At 44.0% G+C, this 17,059-nt stretch overlaps 2 protein-coding genes across 4 annotated transcripts in view; one reads left to right on the top strand and one right to left on the bottom strand.

Annotated features, from left to right (window-relative positions):
• Positions 1-1,664: 1,664 nt before the first annotated feature.
• Positions 1,665-5,663, bottom strand: IDI1 (isopentenyl-diphosphate delta isomerase 1). Its single transcript, XM_065921420.1, has 5 exons — positions 5,269-5,663; positions 4,855-5,027; positions 4,624-4,716; positions 4,042-4,172; positions 1,665-3,099 (listed from the first exon to the last, which is right to left on the bottom strand). The coding sequence occupies exons 1-5, from the start codon at positions 5,415-5,417 to the stop codon at positions 2,782-2,784; spliced, it is 864 nt and encodes a 287-aa protein (XP_065777492.1). The 5' UTR covers positions 5,418-5,663; the 3' UTR covers positions 1,665-2,781.
• Positions 5,664-8,293: 2,630 nt separating this feature from the next.
• The window catches only part of WDR37 (WD repeat domain 37), a 34,797-nt gene continuing 26,031 nt past the window's right edge, over positions 8,294-17,059 (top strand). For 2 of the 3 annotated variants that reach the window (XM_065921419.1, XM_065921417.1), the window contains exon 1: positions 8,771-8,940. The gene's annotated coding sequence lies outside the window, so the exon portion shown is untranslated. Of the gene's footprint in view, positions 8,429-8,770; positions 8,941-17,059 lie in introns of those variants that run through there. The other variant, XM_065921418.1, reaches the window with a different exon arrangement.

The following is a 17,059-nucleotide window of genomic DNA, read 5'->3' as shown; positions in this document are numbered from 1 at the left end:
TAGGATGGACTGGTTGGATCTCCTTGCAGTCCAAGGGACTCTCAAGAGTCTTCTCCAATACCACAGTTCAAAAGCATCAATTATTTGGCGCTCAGTTTCCATCCATCTCTCACATCCATATGTGACCACTGGAAAAACCACAGCCTTGACTAGATGGACATTTGTTGACAAAGTAGCCTCTGCTTTTTAATATGCTGTCTAGGTTGGTGATAACTTTCCTTCCAAGGAGTAAGCATCTTTTAATTTCATGGCTGCAATCACCGTCTGCAGTGATTTTGGAGCCCAGAAAAATAAAGTCAGCCACTGTTTCCCCATCTATTTACCATGAAGTGATGGAACCAGATGCCCTGATCTTAGTTTTCTGAATGTTGAGTTTTAAGCCAACTTTTTCACTCTCCTCTTTCACTTTCATCAAGACACTCTTTAGTTCTTCACTTTCTGCCATAAGGGTGATGTCATCTGCATATCTGAGGTTATTGATATTTCTCCCAGCAATCTTGAATCCAGCTTGTGCTTCTTCCAGCCCAGCGTTTCTCATGATGTACTCTGCATATAAGTTAAATAAGCAGGGTGACAATATACAGCCTTGACGTACTCCTTTACCTATTTGGAACCAGTCTGTTGTTCCATGTCCAGTTCTAACTGTTGCTTCCTGACCTGCAGACAGGTTTCTCAAGAGGTGGGTCAGGTGGTCTGGTATTCCATCTCTTTCAGAATTTTCCTCTGGCAGAAACTCTGCTGACTCTTTGGGACTCTTGGAGTTTAAAGGCTGGCCTCTTCCCCTGGTGGGGAGGCCTTGGTGGTAAACCAGTTTTGGTCAGTTTTAGCCTCTGTGGCTCAGCATCAGCCTGTCCTCCCACTCCCAATCCTGAGTTGGTCACTGTGCCAGCGTTTCTGGAGCTGCCTGTTGGCATCAGATTGAGCCCTTACAGGGCCTTGTCCAACAAATACTGGGATTTTTGATTGGCAGTTGCTGCTTCTGATGGTAGAGGTGAAACAGATGGATCCCTGCCAGCTGAATTTGAAGGGCCAGTGCTTATTTCTTTTCCCCATGTATTTTTTCCTTTTTTACCCTCTTTGAGAGCTAGAGATTTAAGAATTACGACTTCAAAAAGCACTGCATGCTCAGGAATTTAGAAAGTCGACATGTTTACAAAAAAGAAACACATTTGGAAATAGAACTGAGACCTGAAGACCTCAGGAGGCACAGATACTCACAACTAAAAATTCACATACAAAAATAGTGTGGAAAGTGTGGTCCATTAAAGGAAAAAAACTAGGAAACCGTCCTTCAGGAAGACCAAATGACAGACTTATTAGACAAAGACTGTAAAACAGCTGCCTTAAAGATGTTTAAGAAGCTACAGGAAGATGGAGACAGTCAGAAAAAATAATGCATGAACAAAATAGCAATATCAGTAAAGTTTAATAGATGGTACCTTTGCTCTGTACCTGTTGTCAGTGCTTTGTCCAGAATCTAAATATAAGATACCACTGCCCACACAGCAAGCACTCACTAGCCACTGTAGCTACCAAGTTTTTTGTAAGCTAAAGAACTAGAAATAATAGAAATGCATTTTGAATGCATTTACCATGCTTAAGCTACCACATGACTTTTCACCTATTACTGTATTGAAGTTATAACAAATTAGACACCAGTATCAAAATGTGGTAATTTATTTTTATTGTTAAAAGTTAACATTTGCTACAGTTTTGCCTGAAATCAATAGCATTCAAGGATAATAAAGCAGTCTTAAGGTCTCAAATGTAAGAAATCTGTGGCAAGAGTTTAAAAAAGTACCATTAGTCAAGGTACATTTTGAATAATAATATATAAATATTCCATAACCCAAATCTATTTAACATGAATATTAACCTGTTTTTGGTTAATTTTCCTACAACATGGCCTGGCCTCCAGAAGACATTTACCATTTGGTGTCACTGGGGCTGCCATGGGGGGAGGGGTGCCAAAGGCATTTTTTGGGTAGAACCTACGGATGCTGCTATACAAGGCACAGGATGAACCTTCAAAAAGAATTAACCAGTTTAAACTGCAGTGCCACAGTTAAAAGACCCTGTTGTTGAGTATGACTCAACTGACTCAAGTTCCATTTTACAAATAGTCTGTGTTCCTAGTAATTTTGAAAACCAGACTTTACTAATTGGCATGGACTATTTAAATGACTTCACCTAGCCAATGTCCCTACCAAAATCAATGTTAGACTTTAAGTATCAAAAATACAGAATGATTAAACCACAAAATTAACTTTCAATGACAAAAATCATGCCATTTAATTCCCTTGAACTGCTCTACTATATTTTATCTCTTAACATGGAAAATTAGATTGCAATGTTTTGAAGTAGATAAGCAAATAGCTTCCATTGCACATTATTTTGGACCATGATAAAAGTTTGTCAAGTACCTGGCAGATAGTAAAGTGCTATACAAGTCTTCTGAAAATGTTTATCACAATATATAAAAAATGAACTCCACTTGTTTGTTTAAATGTGTCATAACCATTTGTTTAGACAGGTTAAGTTTATTTTGCTCTCTTTGTATAATAATCTCTGAAATTTTTTTTTTTTTTTTTTTTACAAATTGCAGTACATATATGGGTGTATGACATAAAATCAAGAATTCTTTTCCATACAAATTCTGGTTGTAAAGTATCAGTATTGCCACGGAGAGTTCCAGTGGGGAACCAGATTTTTTTAAAGTTCATTTTAAGTTTACTAACTAGAGAAATTCTTCAGTACTTTAGTAACCATTCATCTCCACTTTTACATTCTGTGTATTTTCTCATGGTCAACAAACAGATTCAAACGATTTAAGTTATCCCACCACTTAAAGAGAAAAGTATCTGCAATAATTTGAAACCATGGGGTTATCTTAATTTCACCACGGGCTGCCTTTTCTAGAAGTTCTTGTAATTCTTCCTTTGTTACATAGCAATAGCTTTTAATCTCATTGGGGTCTGGATTCAAGGTCACGTTCTTCTTCACAAACAAAATGTAATCAATTTCATGTTCTCCCCAGATACCATCAGATTGAGCCTTGTAGTGAATTCGTGTTAGATAATTAATTTCCTCTGGAGGAACCTAGGGTAAAAAAAAGAAAAACCTCTAAAACATCAACCAAAAAATAATCTAAATCAACCTACTACATTTCAGTAACACCTTGAACAACAGAACTAGTTTTAGAATGATAATTTTTGGAACGTCAATTTCCTATTAATACATGGGATACATAAAGTATATATACTGTGAAAGTGAAAAGTCTCAGTTGTGTCTGACTCTTTGAGACCCCATGGACTATACTATACAGTCCATGGAATTCTCCAGACCAGAACACTGGAGTGGTTAGCTGTTCCCTTCTCCAGGGGATCTTCCCAACCCAGAGATTGAACCCAGGTCTCCCTCATTGCAGGCAGATTCTTTAAGAGCTGAGCCACCAGGGAAGCCCAAGAATACTGGAGTGGGTAGCCTATCCCTTCTCTCCAGGGGATCTTCCCAACCCAGGAAAATATACTTGAAATAGTATTAAATAGTTTCAAGTCTGAAAAATTTCCCAAAGAACCAAAAATAGAAGACTTATTGAAAAATGTATATTAAAGAAAATAGTCACTCAAACTAGAAGTGTGACATTCCCCCTTGCGTCTTAATTTATAGGAGGAAAAAAAAATTCCCATTTTAACTAGATCAGAGAGATACTTTTATTTATTCAGGCCTTATTGAAAGGGGACAATTCCAGGAACAAGAGGATAATTTCAAATCACCCAATCAGATCTGTAGTTCACAAGAAAATACTCATCTTTGGTCAATTATAAAACAGTCAACTTTATATGCTGGTTAATATATCAATCCATTTTGGTAGAGTTAAGTACAAGTATTATGAAGTCAAAATTTAACTTATTTAACAGGCTTTTCAGGGGCCTAAAAAAACCAAGTGATACAAAGCAGACAACTACACTTGAATTTAAAGTTTTATTAAAAATTGTTTTAATGTATTCTAAATAGGTTTCAGCTGGTATGGTGGGTTACCTCTTCCATGGGAATTCCTAGTTCGGCCTTTAACCGCCTCTGTGCTGCTCTTCTTACTCCAATAGCATCATTTTCTTCCAGCTCACTTGGGTTGCTTAACGGGTGACTACAGCAAGTATTGGTAAAACACCCTGGAACATGTTAATGTTTATAAATATACAGAAATAAACTTTTCCTGAAAGTAGGTTAGGAAGATTAGGAAAACTTTTAAGTTTTAAAAGTAACAAAAATAAAATGATTCTGGAGAATTTTAAATGTTACAATGGACTACCAGCGACCATTTTGTGAAAGACACAGGTAAATGTACATTTTTATGAACGCTTTCTTAACACAAACGGTCAAAACGTGTATAAGACACAAATGATTACAGACACACCTATACAGACCTAGCAGTTTTCATCCTTTACTGCTGCTTTATTTATTAGGTTGCATCCACCGTTCAAGCTTCTCGTGTGAAGAAAATAAAACTCCGTAACTGACTAGAGTTTTCTGATCTCGGCTACCAGAAATTGCACATGACAAATCAAACAAATCAAAGCACGTACAGCTGCCAACAACACACAAAGGGTGAGCACTACTTACCTGGGAAGGTAATCTTAGCGTCTGACCTCTGCTGCAGCAGCAGCTTGTTCTCGGTGTTGAACAAGAAGACACTGAAAGCTCGGTGCAACAACCCTGACGGCGAGAGATGCGACGCCCTGAATCTCTGTCTGGGGCTCGCAAGGGCTCGGGCAGCCGGAGGGGGTGACGTGGGACCCCCGCCCTCCCTGCGCCCGGGGACCCCAGCCCGCCGCCCGCCGCCCTCGCGGGCACCTCTCTCGATGTTCTCGTTCAGGTGGCAGTTCTTCTTGGTCTCCGCCCCAATCCTCCGGTCGTTCTCATCGATGAGGATGCACATCTCCGCCAGGAGCTGCACCTGCCGCTCGTCCAGCTCGTCCGTGCTTACCTCCGGCATCGCCGCCCGGCCTCCGCGCCGCCCCGGGAACCTGGGAGCGGGGGTCCCAGGGTCGGAGGACGCACCCGCCGCCTCCCCCGCGCCGGCTCCCGGGCCGCTCTTACAGGCCCCCGCGCTGCCCACGCGGCGCAGACCCCGGGCCTCCGGCTACGTCCCCACATGGTTGGGTTAGACTACGGGACGCGATCCGCAAACGCTCGGCCCGCCCCTCAGCGCGCAAAGCCCGGACCCCCGCCCGCCTCCCGGGACCTCACGGACTCTCTTCCCAGTACCTCAGACGCGCGCCGTCCACTGAAGGCTGCGCCGCTGGGCGAGTCTCCTTCAGACCCCGCCCCCAGGCAAGGGCCCCGCCTCCGGCCTTAGCCCCGCTCCCTGAGGCCGCGCGGCCAATTGCCCGCGCCGGCAGCAGGGCGCGCCACATTCCCGCCGACCAATGGTGCGCCGGCCCGCGACCCACGTCACGGTCGCGCGGTGGCGCCACTCCTGATCGCCAGGCGTCTCCTCCCACGGCTCTGGGCTGCAGAACCTTCCCCAGGCCGCAGCGCGGGTGCTCTCGGTGCCTTCGGTACACAACTCAGGTGACGTTCCTCGACCGCGAAACGGCCTGACGGAGGGCCCTCAGTGACTAGGGGCCGGGTGAGCGTCCGTTTACGTCTTGCCCTCGGCCCGCTCTAGCGAATCGGCGCGCCCGAGGCGCTGCGCTCGCTGCGCGCTGACGTCAAGCGTCTCCGCGCGCACGAGGTCTGAGGCGCCCGGAGGTGCCTGTGTCTAACACACACAGAGTCTGTGCGCCAAACAGACCTGTCGGTGAGCGTGAGCTGTCCCCGCCGGGTAGTGTGGCGACTTCAAAGTAACTAGACAAGTTTGTCACTATTTGTGAAGGAAAGGAATTAGAAAACGACCTCTGCAAGTTGGGAGTTGCTGGCAAACCACCAGAAGGCGAGAGAGAGAGACATGGCACAGATTCCCTGTTACAGGTCTCAGCAGGAACCAGCACTGACTGGTACCTTGATCCTGGACCTCAAGCTTCCAGAGCTGAGACAATAAATTTCTGTTGTTTAAGCCTGATTTGTGGCATTTTGTCACAACAGCCCTATCAAAGGAACGCACTGTGGAAAACGTGGGCTTTGATGTGGACCTGGATTTTAATCCAATCTTTGCTCCTTTGCATAGTAGCTTTTTGAGTTTTGACAACTAAATATAACATCCTCACGCTTAATTGGACTTCCCAGGTGGCGCTAGTGGTAAAGAACTCACCTGACAATGCAGCCGATGTGAGACACGGGTTCAATCCCTGGGTTGGGAGGATCCCCTGGAGGAGGGCCTGGCAACCTTCTCCAGTATTCTTTCCTGGAGAATCCCGTGGACAGAGGAGCCTGGCGGGCTACAGTCCATGGGATCGCACAGAGTCGGACACAACTGAAGCGACTTAGCATGCTCGCATATTTAAGTTAATTCAGAATAATTTGTACTTTATTTTAGTCGATTTATAGTTTCTGCTGTACAGCAAAATGATAGTTTACACATTATTCAGTATAGGTTATTACAAGATGTTGAATATAGTTAGTTCCCTGTGGTACACAGTAAATCCTTGGATTCTATTTATATATAGTAGTGTATATGCTAATCTCAATTTATCCCCCCCCCCCCCTTTCCTCTTTGGTAGGCCTAAGTTTGTTGTGTGAGTCTATTTCTGTTCTGTAAATTAAAGTTCATTTGTATCATACTGTAGATAGTTGGATGGCATTGCTGACTCCTTGAACATGAGGGTGGATGTGAGTTTGAGCAACCTCAAGGAGTTGGTGATGAACAGGGAAGCCTGGCATGCTGCAGTCCATGGGGTCACAAAGAAATAGGACACGACTGGAGTGACTGAACTTAGAGCCAACCTACAAATATGTGTTTTGCTGACTTTCTTCACACTGTGACAATCTCTAGGTTCATTCTTGTTGCAAAAGGTTTCATTTTTTTAAAATTAGTATGCCATTGCGCACATGCATGCATGAGTGTATATACACATCTTTTTTATCCAGTGTGTATATACACATCTTTATCCATTGTGTATATGTGTGTTTATATATACACACCACGTCTTTTTTATCCATTCCATTTGTTGATGGACGTTCAGATTGCTTACGGGTATTGGCTATTGTGAATAGTGCTGCTGTGAACATTTGGGGGTACATGTATCTTTTGAAATTAACAATTTTGCCCACATATATGGCCAGTTGTGGGACTGCTGGATCATACGGTAGTTGTATTTTTAGTTTTTTAAGGAACCTCCACACTGTTCTCCACAGCAGCTGTACGGTTCCCTCTTCACACCCTCTCCAGCATTTACTGTTTGTGGACTTTTTGATGATGGCCATTTGGACCAGTGTGAGGTGGTACCTCATCGCAGTTTTGATCAGCACTTTATTAGGTTGGCTTGACGATCAGACAAGTTAACAAATATGTTAAGTGCCTGGCACACAGCGGCCCCCAAAGTGTTGATTCCTTTCCCCTATTTTTGTGACACTTCTTTACAGTCATTTTATTTCCAGTGACTTTTATAGAATTATAAATATAGCAGAGAAAACATTACCTCGGTTATAACAACAACATCCTAAGTTTCACCCAAACTGTTGATGCTTTGCTGCAAAATAAAACCACATATTAGCACCTGAATCAATTGGAGCTGATACTGTGGTTCACCCGGCATTCTACCTGCTCCCTCGCCCTGCAGAATGCCTTGGGCATATTAGGTCCCTAATAAAATTGCTAGTTGAATGGTAGGTAGCTACAACCACCAAACTTGAAAACCGCCCCCACTTCCAAAAAAAAACATTGAAACCCTCAGTTCACCTTATATAACTGATTCTAGCAATAAACTTTTATTATGCTGATATTGAAGTAATCTCGGGTTTTATTGCACAAACTTTGTGGCTATTCGAATCCCCAAATACGTCGAATTTGTTTCTTGTTCAACAATCGTACTAATGCTTCTCCAATTCGAATGATGAACTTTAGTCTGTATTTAAAAAAGTTCCCACGCGTCTGATTTCGTCTTTGCTTTAGGGCTTTAAGCTCCCAACTGGTTGTTCCTAGAGCAGAGGCCGCCTGCGCACCCTGTAATTTTTCCAACCTGTACAAGGACAAGAAGGCCATCAGGTCCCACCTTTCGCGGCGAGACGCTGTCTTTGTTTCGTCTCTGCAGCCAATGGCGAACACACACTTCATACCGGAGGCTGCAGGGGGTGAGTCACCCTCCGCAGATCCGCCGGGAAACGCGCGTAGCCGCCTAGCCCGCGCCGCCCCGGGAAGCGACGCCCGGGAAGCGGTTCCCGGCACACGAGGCGGTTCCGACTGGGGCCGGCGGCTCCAGAAACCCGACCTGGGTCCAAATGGACGCCGACCTGCGCCAGCCCGAGACGCCCTTGGGCCCCCGCCGCCGTGAGTACCCGCAGGTCCTCAGCGCCCCCGCGCCATGGGGCGCCCGCCGCTCTTTGGCCCTCCGCGGGGGCTTCAGATGGGGCCCCGACACCGCAGGGCGAGGACCGGGTGGTCCCGGGGCCTAGCTGTGTATTCGCCGCCGCCACGACCCACTTGAGGGCCGCCGCGACCCACTTGAGGATCCCCGCCCCCGCGGGCAGCGGGTGGGACTTCCTTTGGTGGCCTGGACTTCCGGCGGTGCCAGCCGCGGGGTGGAGGCGGGACTTCCCGTCGGGCCTGCGCGTGAAAGATAGCGGGAGGGATTTCCGGCGTGGGGCAGAGGCGGGGCGGGGACTTCCGGCGCCGGAAGTGTGGGGCGTTGGGCTGCCGGGTCTTGGGGCGGCGTCTAGGCGGGGACTCGGGGACCTGTGCGTCCGCGTCCGTGCCGCGCGCCGCGTGGCTCGGGAGACACGGGCGGCAGCGAACTGCCCGGCTGGCACTGCGCGGTGGCGGGCTCGGCGGCGGCGTGACAGGTGAGTGCTGGCCCGCCATCTTCAGTTCGGGACCGCAGCCGCAGGCTGTGCGGCGGCGGCGGCCTCCCTTGGGCGGGGTTGTCCTGGGGGGCCTCGCGCACCCTGACCTGGGCACTGATTCCGCGCCCCTCTCCGACCCCGAGCCCCGCCGGGTCTCGACGGAGTTGGAACGCGCACCCCTTGCCCAGAGCGGCTGGGGAGGCGGGTCCTTCGAGGCCCCCGGGAACCTCCCACCCGCGAGCGTGTCGGAGCCCGGGGTCCCCAGGCCCCATTGGGGGTGTGGAACCGCGCGAGGGGCGCCGCGACCTTGAACTGGAGCGACGGGCCGTGTCCAGCCTCGCGTCCTGCCGGGTGCTCGTACGGAGGCCCCGGCGCGTTTCCTTCCTTCCCGGGACCGGGCAGCCGCGCGCACCTGCTGTGCCTTGGCCGCGAGCTGACGCCCTCAGCCCCTTCCCCCGGGAGTACCGACGGCGCTCTGAATTCCCAAGTGCTGCTTCTAAGACGACGACTTGACAGTTAATAAGTTCATCCTTGATGCGAGCTTATTCTTTTAATAATTGAGGTCTTTAAATAGCGTTGGTGGTTTTCCGGTTAGAGATGCCCCCAGCCCAGCATCAGGTCCAGAACTGGTGAGCGTGCCTTCGACTGGGTCGACGACAGGACATCGTCAGCCTGTTTACCGAGGCTGGACTGCGGGGCTGCCTTTGGTTGATGTCACTCAGCAGCTGAGTTTGTCGTTTGTCTTCAGGAATTCAGTAAGGGTACTTTTACAGTGAAGTGCTATGAAAAACTCTACGGGCTTTTCAGCCACGTTTTGTATTATTAAATGCCACATGCAGAGTATAGCTTTTAACCTTTTTTTTTTGGTTGTAGCCTGTTATTAACGTTCATGACATTTACTATTTAGTCAGTGTTTTTCTTTGGCCAAAAGTGTTTAAAAACGACACTGAGTTTGGAATTGTGAGTATTGTTTTGTTTGTAGGGTATAGTAGGCATGTGACACGCAAGGGCAAACCAGTTGGGCAGAAGGAATGTTTATATTAAATTGATAAACTTGACCAGTAGGATAGGGAGGTTGGATTCTTGGAGAGAACAATTTATACTTTTTTGGTTGTGTTTAAAAAAAACCAGCAGGACCTTTTATTCATCAAACCTTCTGTTTAATGCGGTCATATGCCCTGTCATGAAGCTTCTCTGGTGGCCCAGATGGTAAAGAACCCACCTGCCAATGCAGGAGACACAGGTTTGATCCCTGGGTCAGGAAGATTCCCTGGAGAAGGACATGGGAACCCACTCCAGTATTCTTGCCTGGGAAATCCCATGGACAGAGGAGCCTGATGGTTACCGTCCTTGGAGTCGCAGAGTCAGACACGACTTAGTGACTTAACAAGAGCTAAAACCTCTTTGGAGAACCAAAACCTTTTTCAGATTCGTATTTATTTGAAATGTGTATGTTTGTGTAGAAATTGATGAGTGGGAAAAGGTGACCAGTACATTTACTATTTGGTGAGGTGACCAACAAAAGCAGGCAAAGCCCAGAGTAGCACCAGGTGGTTCATGGGTTTGAGGGAGGGGTTCAAGGCTCAGGGACAGCCTGGGGTGAGAATCTTGTAAGTTAGTAGTGAAGAAGACTGCTTATTTCTACCAAAGATACAGACGCTGGACAAGCTGGTTATGTGATCCTTAAGGGAGACTATCGTTGAGGTGGAAGGAAGGTTAATACTGCAATTTTCACACTTTGTATAAGCAATTTGTAGAACCTTTGGAATGCATTAACTTCCCAGTTTATGCTTACGAGAGTATTTCTATTGATGAAGTTCTTAAGGGAGGAAAGAGAGGCTCTCTGCTGTTTTACTTACTTGATTGAAATATTTAGAGATAGTCTCGTTTTTTTCTTGAGCTTTCACAGGGTTTTGATATGTTTATTCCTTTGAAAAACATAACTTATAAACTGAGGGGGCTGGGATAAATTTCTGTGTTGAGAATCTTAATAACTGAGATGCTTTATGAAGTTAGTCATTTAACATGTGTGCTCTGAAAAGAGAATTATATATACCTTCCTATTTTTTTTTTTAGCCTGGGAGTTCTTTTTTACTGAGTAAAACATACAATAAATTCATACAGTGTGTTAGTTGTAAATGAGCAGCTCTGTGGATTTTTGCTTATATATACATCTTTGTATAAGCATAAACCAGATCAAGATAGGGAACATTTGCAGCACCCCAGAAGGCTCATTTTTACCTCTTCCACCTGGGACCTTTATTTTTTAAAGTGAAGAATATAATTTCTGGTTAAGATTCCTTTAAGTCACTTTGATTTCTTGGACAACTTTTGTATATGGCAATTAAATAGTTTCTAAATGCTTCTATTAAGAAGTTATTGAAATAATCTTCAGTGGGGTCATATGAGTTGCTTAAAGAATTTATGTTCAAATATTTTAAATTAAATATCAGTGTCTTTTTTTGTGTGTATGTAAAATTTTGCCAACCACAGATTCCGGCATTGTTTTTCTTTTTACTTTTGTCTCAACTGTCTCTAATTTCTACAGTTCAAATTTTTCAGATCTAAATTTCATGAAAAAGATTTATCCCATCATTTTTCCATCTAAAATTTTTCGTGAGAGACAGTTTTATTCTGTGTTGCCTATATCTACCAGTAATATATGTTCCCCCCCGCCCCCGCCCCCCCTCCCCCCGCCGTGTGCAGAAGAGCAGTTAAAAATGGTAAGGTATTGGACTTAGAGGCATGATGGGGTCAAAGTACCCATCTTTACTTTCAGTGTAGATTTCTCCCAGGTTTATACACGTTGCGTAGTTCTCTTTTCATCTCTAAACCTGTACACCCCTGCCTCCTTGTATTTTGACATTCAAAGGCATTGCAAAGACATAATACATTTAGTGTTAGGTCCTGATTTCTTCTCCATATCTGCTGGCTCATCTCAGTAATCTGACCTCTGTTTCACCTACCTGCTGCCTCAGAAACGGGCTCTCCTTGCTACCTCTCTCTTCTTCCCCCCACCCACCCCAATCCATTCAGCCTCCTCTAATCTTAACTGTTGTAATATATTACCTTGACTGTTTCAATAACTGCCTAACTGGCTTCTCCATTCATGGTCGTCTTACCTTTTCGTGTACTTTTCACGTAGCAGCCAGTCTCCTATTGCTTATTTGCTTAAAAAGTTTTAAGTGACTTTCTTTTTATTTTAGGATAAACTATAAACAAAAGATTAGATTCTAAGCTTATCTCTCCACTTACCTTGCACTGTTCTGTCCATTGTTTGCTGTATTGTAGCTATAGTATTTGTTTTTTAATATCTGGGCATTTTCACATGCTATTCCTGTCCTTGAAATATCTACTCCCTTTTCTGTTTTCCATGTGGTTAACTCTTAGGAATTCGTCAGTCTCAATTTGGATGCTGACCTCTCAGAATGATCTTTGTAACTATTCAGCTGATAGCTGGTCTCATAATATTTGCACATGTCTTTTGTAGCACTGTTCACAATTTATAACTTCTGTAATAAGTTATGAGATTGTGTGTATAATATCTGTCTTCCAACTCAACTCTTAAGCATTCTGAGAAGGTAGGAACCAAGCCTGTTTTGTTCACTACAGCATTCCCAGGGCTCAGCCCATCCAGATGAGAGGAATACTGGTGAGTGACTTAATGAAGTAGTGCTATTATCATCCCTGCTTTAAAGATTCAGAGTTAAGCCTTCAGAAGGTAGTTAAGTAACTTGACCAGGGTTACACAGCCTGACAGTGGTAGCTGTGGTTTCATCCACCAGTCAGATATTTGAGGATGTGTTTATGTCAGGCCTAACAAATACAGTACAGTAGTGGCCCCAATTTACTGTGTCCCAGTCCTCACTGTGTTGATTGTGTAGTGGGGAAATGCTTATTAAGTGAGCAAATCGTCAATCGGATGTAAGTACAAGCGTGGCAAGAGTCATGAAGTGCTGTGGCTAGCGGTCGCCAAGGGAGGCTGTTCTGGGAAGTGACATTCAACCTGAGGCTTCATGATGGAAGAGAGCCAGCCCTTTGAGGAGTTGGTGGGAACTTAGGTTTGTATGACTCTCAAACTCACGTTAGTGAAACAAGGTGTGATGGATAACAGATTCTTATTGTCCTGTGGGTAGGTGAAGTCTCCGCCCTCTGCTTGAATGGAGGTTGGCCTTGTGGCTGACTTTGACAGATAGAGTATCCAAGAAAGCAAGGAGAATGGAAAGTATTTTTTTTTAAATGAGAATTTTAGAGATAAAAAGTTACCTTATTAAGTGTCCTTTTTAAAAAATATTTGAGAGTTAAATTTTGCTATATAATGCTGCAAAAAGTGATAATTTTAATAAATTAGTGGATTTCAAATTTTAAAATCTAAACACAAGGAACTAATTGACCAACTTGAATGTACTTACTTTTTTGTTACCTTTTGTACAAGGCCTACACATGTTCAATTGGAGAGTCAAAAGATCTCTGGCTTTAGAGTAGATGTATACTTTTCCTGTTGCTCCCACTAAGTACAGATAAACACAGTGGACATTAAATACAAAGCAAACAAACAAACAAAAAAACAAATATGAGACTGAAAAGTGGAGAGAAGAAAGAAAACTGTAGGTGTATGGGGATCTGAGAACTGACTCAGGACTGAGTTCCTGGGTTTTCCTCTTGCCCCATACATCCTCGTCTTGGGCCTGGAGCAGCCACAACCCAGCAATGCCAAAGGGCTCAGCAAGCCCCGAGAAAGCTGGCTTCTGACCAGAAGATCAGGAAAGGAACAGCCTGCCAGACAGGACATGCTTAGAAAACATTGCGGTCCCACCTCACGCTGAGCATCCCAGGTGGGGTGGGGAATCTAGTCTCTGACCCCTGACAAGCCTTGTGGGGACCACACTGTGCTGGGTGGGATCAGACAGGCCTGGTGAGGAGCTGGGTTCTCATCTCTGTTGTGCGGTAACAAAGAACACCCTCCTCTTTCCCGTTGGAATGGCCTCAGAAGAAACCTAGCAAAAGTTCAGGAATTTTACCACCACCTGTGGTGATGAAGCCTGAAAGGCACGGTAACAAGGTGCTGTAGGTTCAGCTCGGCGGTGTGAATAGAGGCCAGGGGAGCTTCACCTGGCATTGGCAAGGGGTACTTCCTCTGGGGTCAGAGGAGGCAGAGCAGGGAGCATTTGCTTCCATCCCCACTTTCTATATCCACCTGGCAGAAACAAGGCCATGCCCTTGTTTGCTGGCCAGTATCAGAAGAGGCCTGCTGGAAGACTTAGATCAGATCCCATGTCTGATAACAACTCGCAGCATACTGAGGCTTCTCACACTGAGGGGGAAAATGTCAACTTGAATCAGAAAAGGTAGCTAACAGTCACACAGGAACGATGCAGATATTAGAATTGTTTGACAGGATTTTAAAGCAGCCATCATAAACTTTTCAGTGAGGAGATACTAACACTTGAAGCAAATGAAAAATAGAAAATCTCAGGAATAAAATATGGGATGTAAAGAAGAAACAAATGGAAATTTTAGAACTGGGAAGTACAATAAATGAGCTTGTGGAATCCGTGAATTTGATGATAAAACAATGAAAATTACCCAGTCTGAACATTAGAGAGAAAATAGACTGGAAAAAAGTAAACCAAACCCCTGGGACCTGTGCCTTTAACAAGAGATCTGTCCTTTTTATCAGAAAGAGAGGAGAGAGACAGTGGGGCTGAAAATATGTTTGAAGAAACACTGGCTAGGTATTTCCCAAGTTTGGCAAGCCATAAACCTATGTATTCAAAAAGTATGGTGAAACCCAGGCAAGATAAATTCAAAGAAATCTCTGCTAAGCTGCCTCATAGTCAGTATAGAACACACTTTTGGACTCCGTGGGAGAAGGCGAGGGTGGGATGATCTGAGAGAATAGCATTGAAGCATGTATATTATCAAGTGTGAAACAGATTGCCAGCACAGGTTGAATGCATGAGACAATTGCTCAGGGCTGGTGCGTTGGGAAGACCCAGAGGGATGGGATGGGGAGGGAGGTGGGAGGGGGGGTCAGGATGGGGAACACATGTAAATCCATGGCTGATTCATGTCAATGTATGGCAAAAACCACTAAATATTGTAAAGTAATTAGCCTCCAACTAATAAAAATAAATGAAAAAACAAAACAAAACAAAAAGTATGGTGAAACCCAGGCAAGATAAATTCAAAGAAATCTCTGCTAAGCTGCCTCATAGTCAGACTTTTGAAACTAAAGATGAAAAAGCAGTGGGAGAGAGAAATGTCCCTTTGTCTATAGTTGATTTCTCATCACAAACTGCAGAGGCCAGAAGGAAGTAGTACGTTTTTCAAGTGCTGAAGGAAAAGAACTGTCAGATCAAAATTCTCTATCAAGTGAAAACATCATTCACATGATTTGTTACCAACAGAGCTACCCTGAAATAATAGAGGAAGTTCAACAGAAAGGAAACGCTGTAGGAACACCAGGAAGGAAGAAGAAACAATGGAGAGAGTAAATGGAATTGGTAAATTCAATAGACATTCCTTCTCTGACTTAGGTTTGAAAGTTGAAGCACAGCTGTCTGATGTGGTTTTCAGCGTGTTCGGAGGAAACTTAAGACGATTATGTTGTCAGTGGGGAGGGCAGAGGGATGTGGAGGAAGTAAGGTTTCAACACTCACCAGGAACTGGTAGAACGTTGGTGGTCAGCAGACGGATAAACTGTGAAAAGATAATGAAAACTTAGCAGCCACTAAGAAAAGTTATACAAAAGAAACTCAAAAACAAGAGAAATCAGAACGAAATTTGAAAAAATGATCAAATAACCTACAAGAAGGCAGAAAAAAGAAACAAAATGAGAAAACAATGAATTACACACCTTGCTCAAGTAGGATTTACTCCAAGGATGCAAATTTAGATGAGTATTGAAAATCAGCATTGTAATTGCCCTATTAGGAGCTTAGGAGAAAGCCACGTGCTCATATTAAGTAACGCAGGAAAAAACATGACACAGTTGACACTCAGTCATGTAACTCTCAGAATGTGAACAGTAGAGGGGGACTTTGCAACTTGATAAAATGATGTGTTTACCCAAAACCTACAGCTAATATACTTAATGGTGAAATCTGAGTATTTTTATCTCAAGATCCAAATAAAGAAAGGATGTTTGCTGTTACTTCTAATTCAACATAGCATTGGAATTTCTAGCCAGATCAGTAAGATAAGAAAAGGAAATAAAGCCCTACAGATCAGAAAGGAAGAAGTAAACTGTCGTTTTTTACATGACACAGTAGTCCCCATAGGAGATGCTAAATAATCTACAGAAAAATCTTGAACTAGTAAATGAGTTCAACAAGAGCGTAGGATACAAGCTTATTACACACAAATCAGTTGTATTTTTTATACCAGCAATTGAAAATTGCACAAAAATACAATCTGCAGGGTTATTTGTATATATAGAACTTTTACGCGAAAACGACAAAGCTGAGGAAGGAAATCAAAGATGATCTGAAACAGATCCTCTGTGTCCATAGATTGGAAGTCTCTACATAATAGAGATGACAGTTCTCTCCAGATTAGTCAACAGATTAAATGCAGTTCTTATCGAAGTTCTGTCAGGAGTTTTGCAGATACGGATGAGATTATTCTTAATTTCTGTGGAAAGGCAAAGGAACCAGGATGGCTAAAGCATTGTGAAAAAGATGTGATAGAAGTCACAGATGTCTGATTTCAAGATAGCACAGAACAGTGGAACAGAATAGAGAACCAAGAAATAATCCCATAGAAATATAGCCAATTGATTTTTGATCAAGATACCAAACTCTCTCAGTTTGGTGTAGGATCGATTGTCTTTAGGATATGGTTCTAGAATAATAGGATACCACCAGGAAAAAAAACCCAAAAAACTTGATCTAAACTTCACGCTTCATTAAAAAAACAGCCCCAGAATGGCTTGTAAATTTAAATGTAACTGATAAAGCTAAAATTTTAAGAAGAAAACAGAAACATTTGGAAATTTAGGATTGGTGGAAAGTTCTTAGACATGACTCTAAAAGCATGAGTCTTAGAAAAAAAATAATGGATGAGTTAGGACTTGATCAAAATTTAGAAGTTTTGGCAGAGTGGATTGTGTGTGAAT

This window comes from Muntiacus reevesi, chromosome 2 (genome assembly GCF_963930625.1).
Source record: "Muntiacus reevesi chromosome 2, mMunRee1.1, whole genome shotgun sequence".
NCBI lineage: Eukaryota > Metazoa > Chordata > Mammalia > Artiodactyla > Cervidae > Muntiacus > Muntiacus reevesi.
Note: the sequence above shows the minus strand (reverse complement) of the source record. Positions and strands in the feature narration are given on the sequence as shown.

Coding starts and splice junctions, on each gene's coding strand:
- IDI1 (XM_065921420.1), bottom strand. CDS start 5,417: ATGTGGCGCGCCCTGCTGCCGGCGCGGGCAATTGGCCGCGCGGCCTCA. Junction 5,028..5,268: donor GTGGACGGCGCGCGTCTGAG/GTACTGGGAAGA, acceptor CCCCGCTCCCAG/GTTCCCGGGGCGGCGCGGAG. Junction 3,100..4,041: donor TAGGAATTCCCATGGAAGAG/GTAACCCACCAT, acceptor TTTTTACCCTAG/GTTCCTCCAGAGGAAATTAA.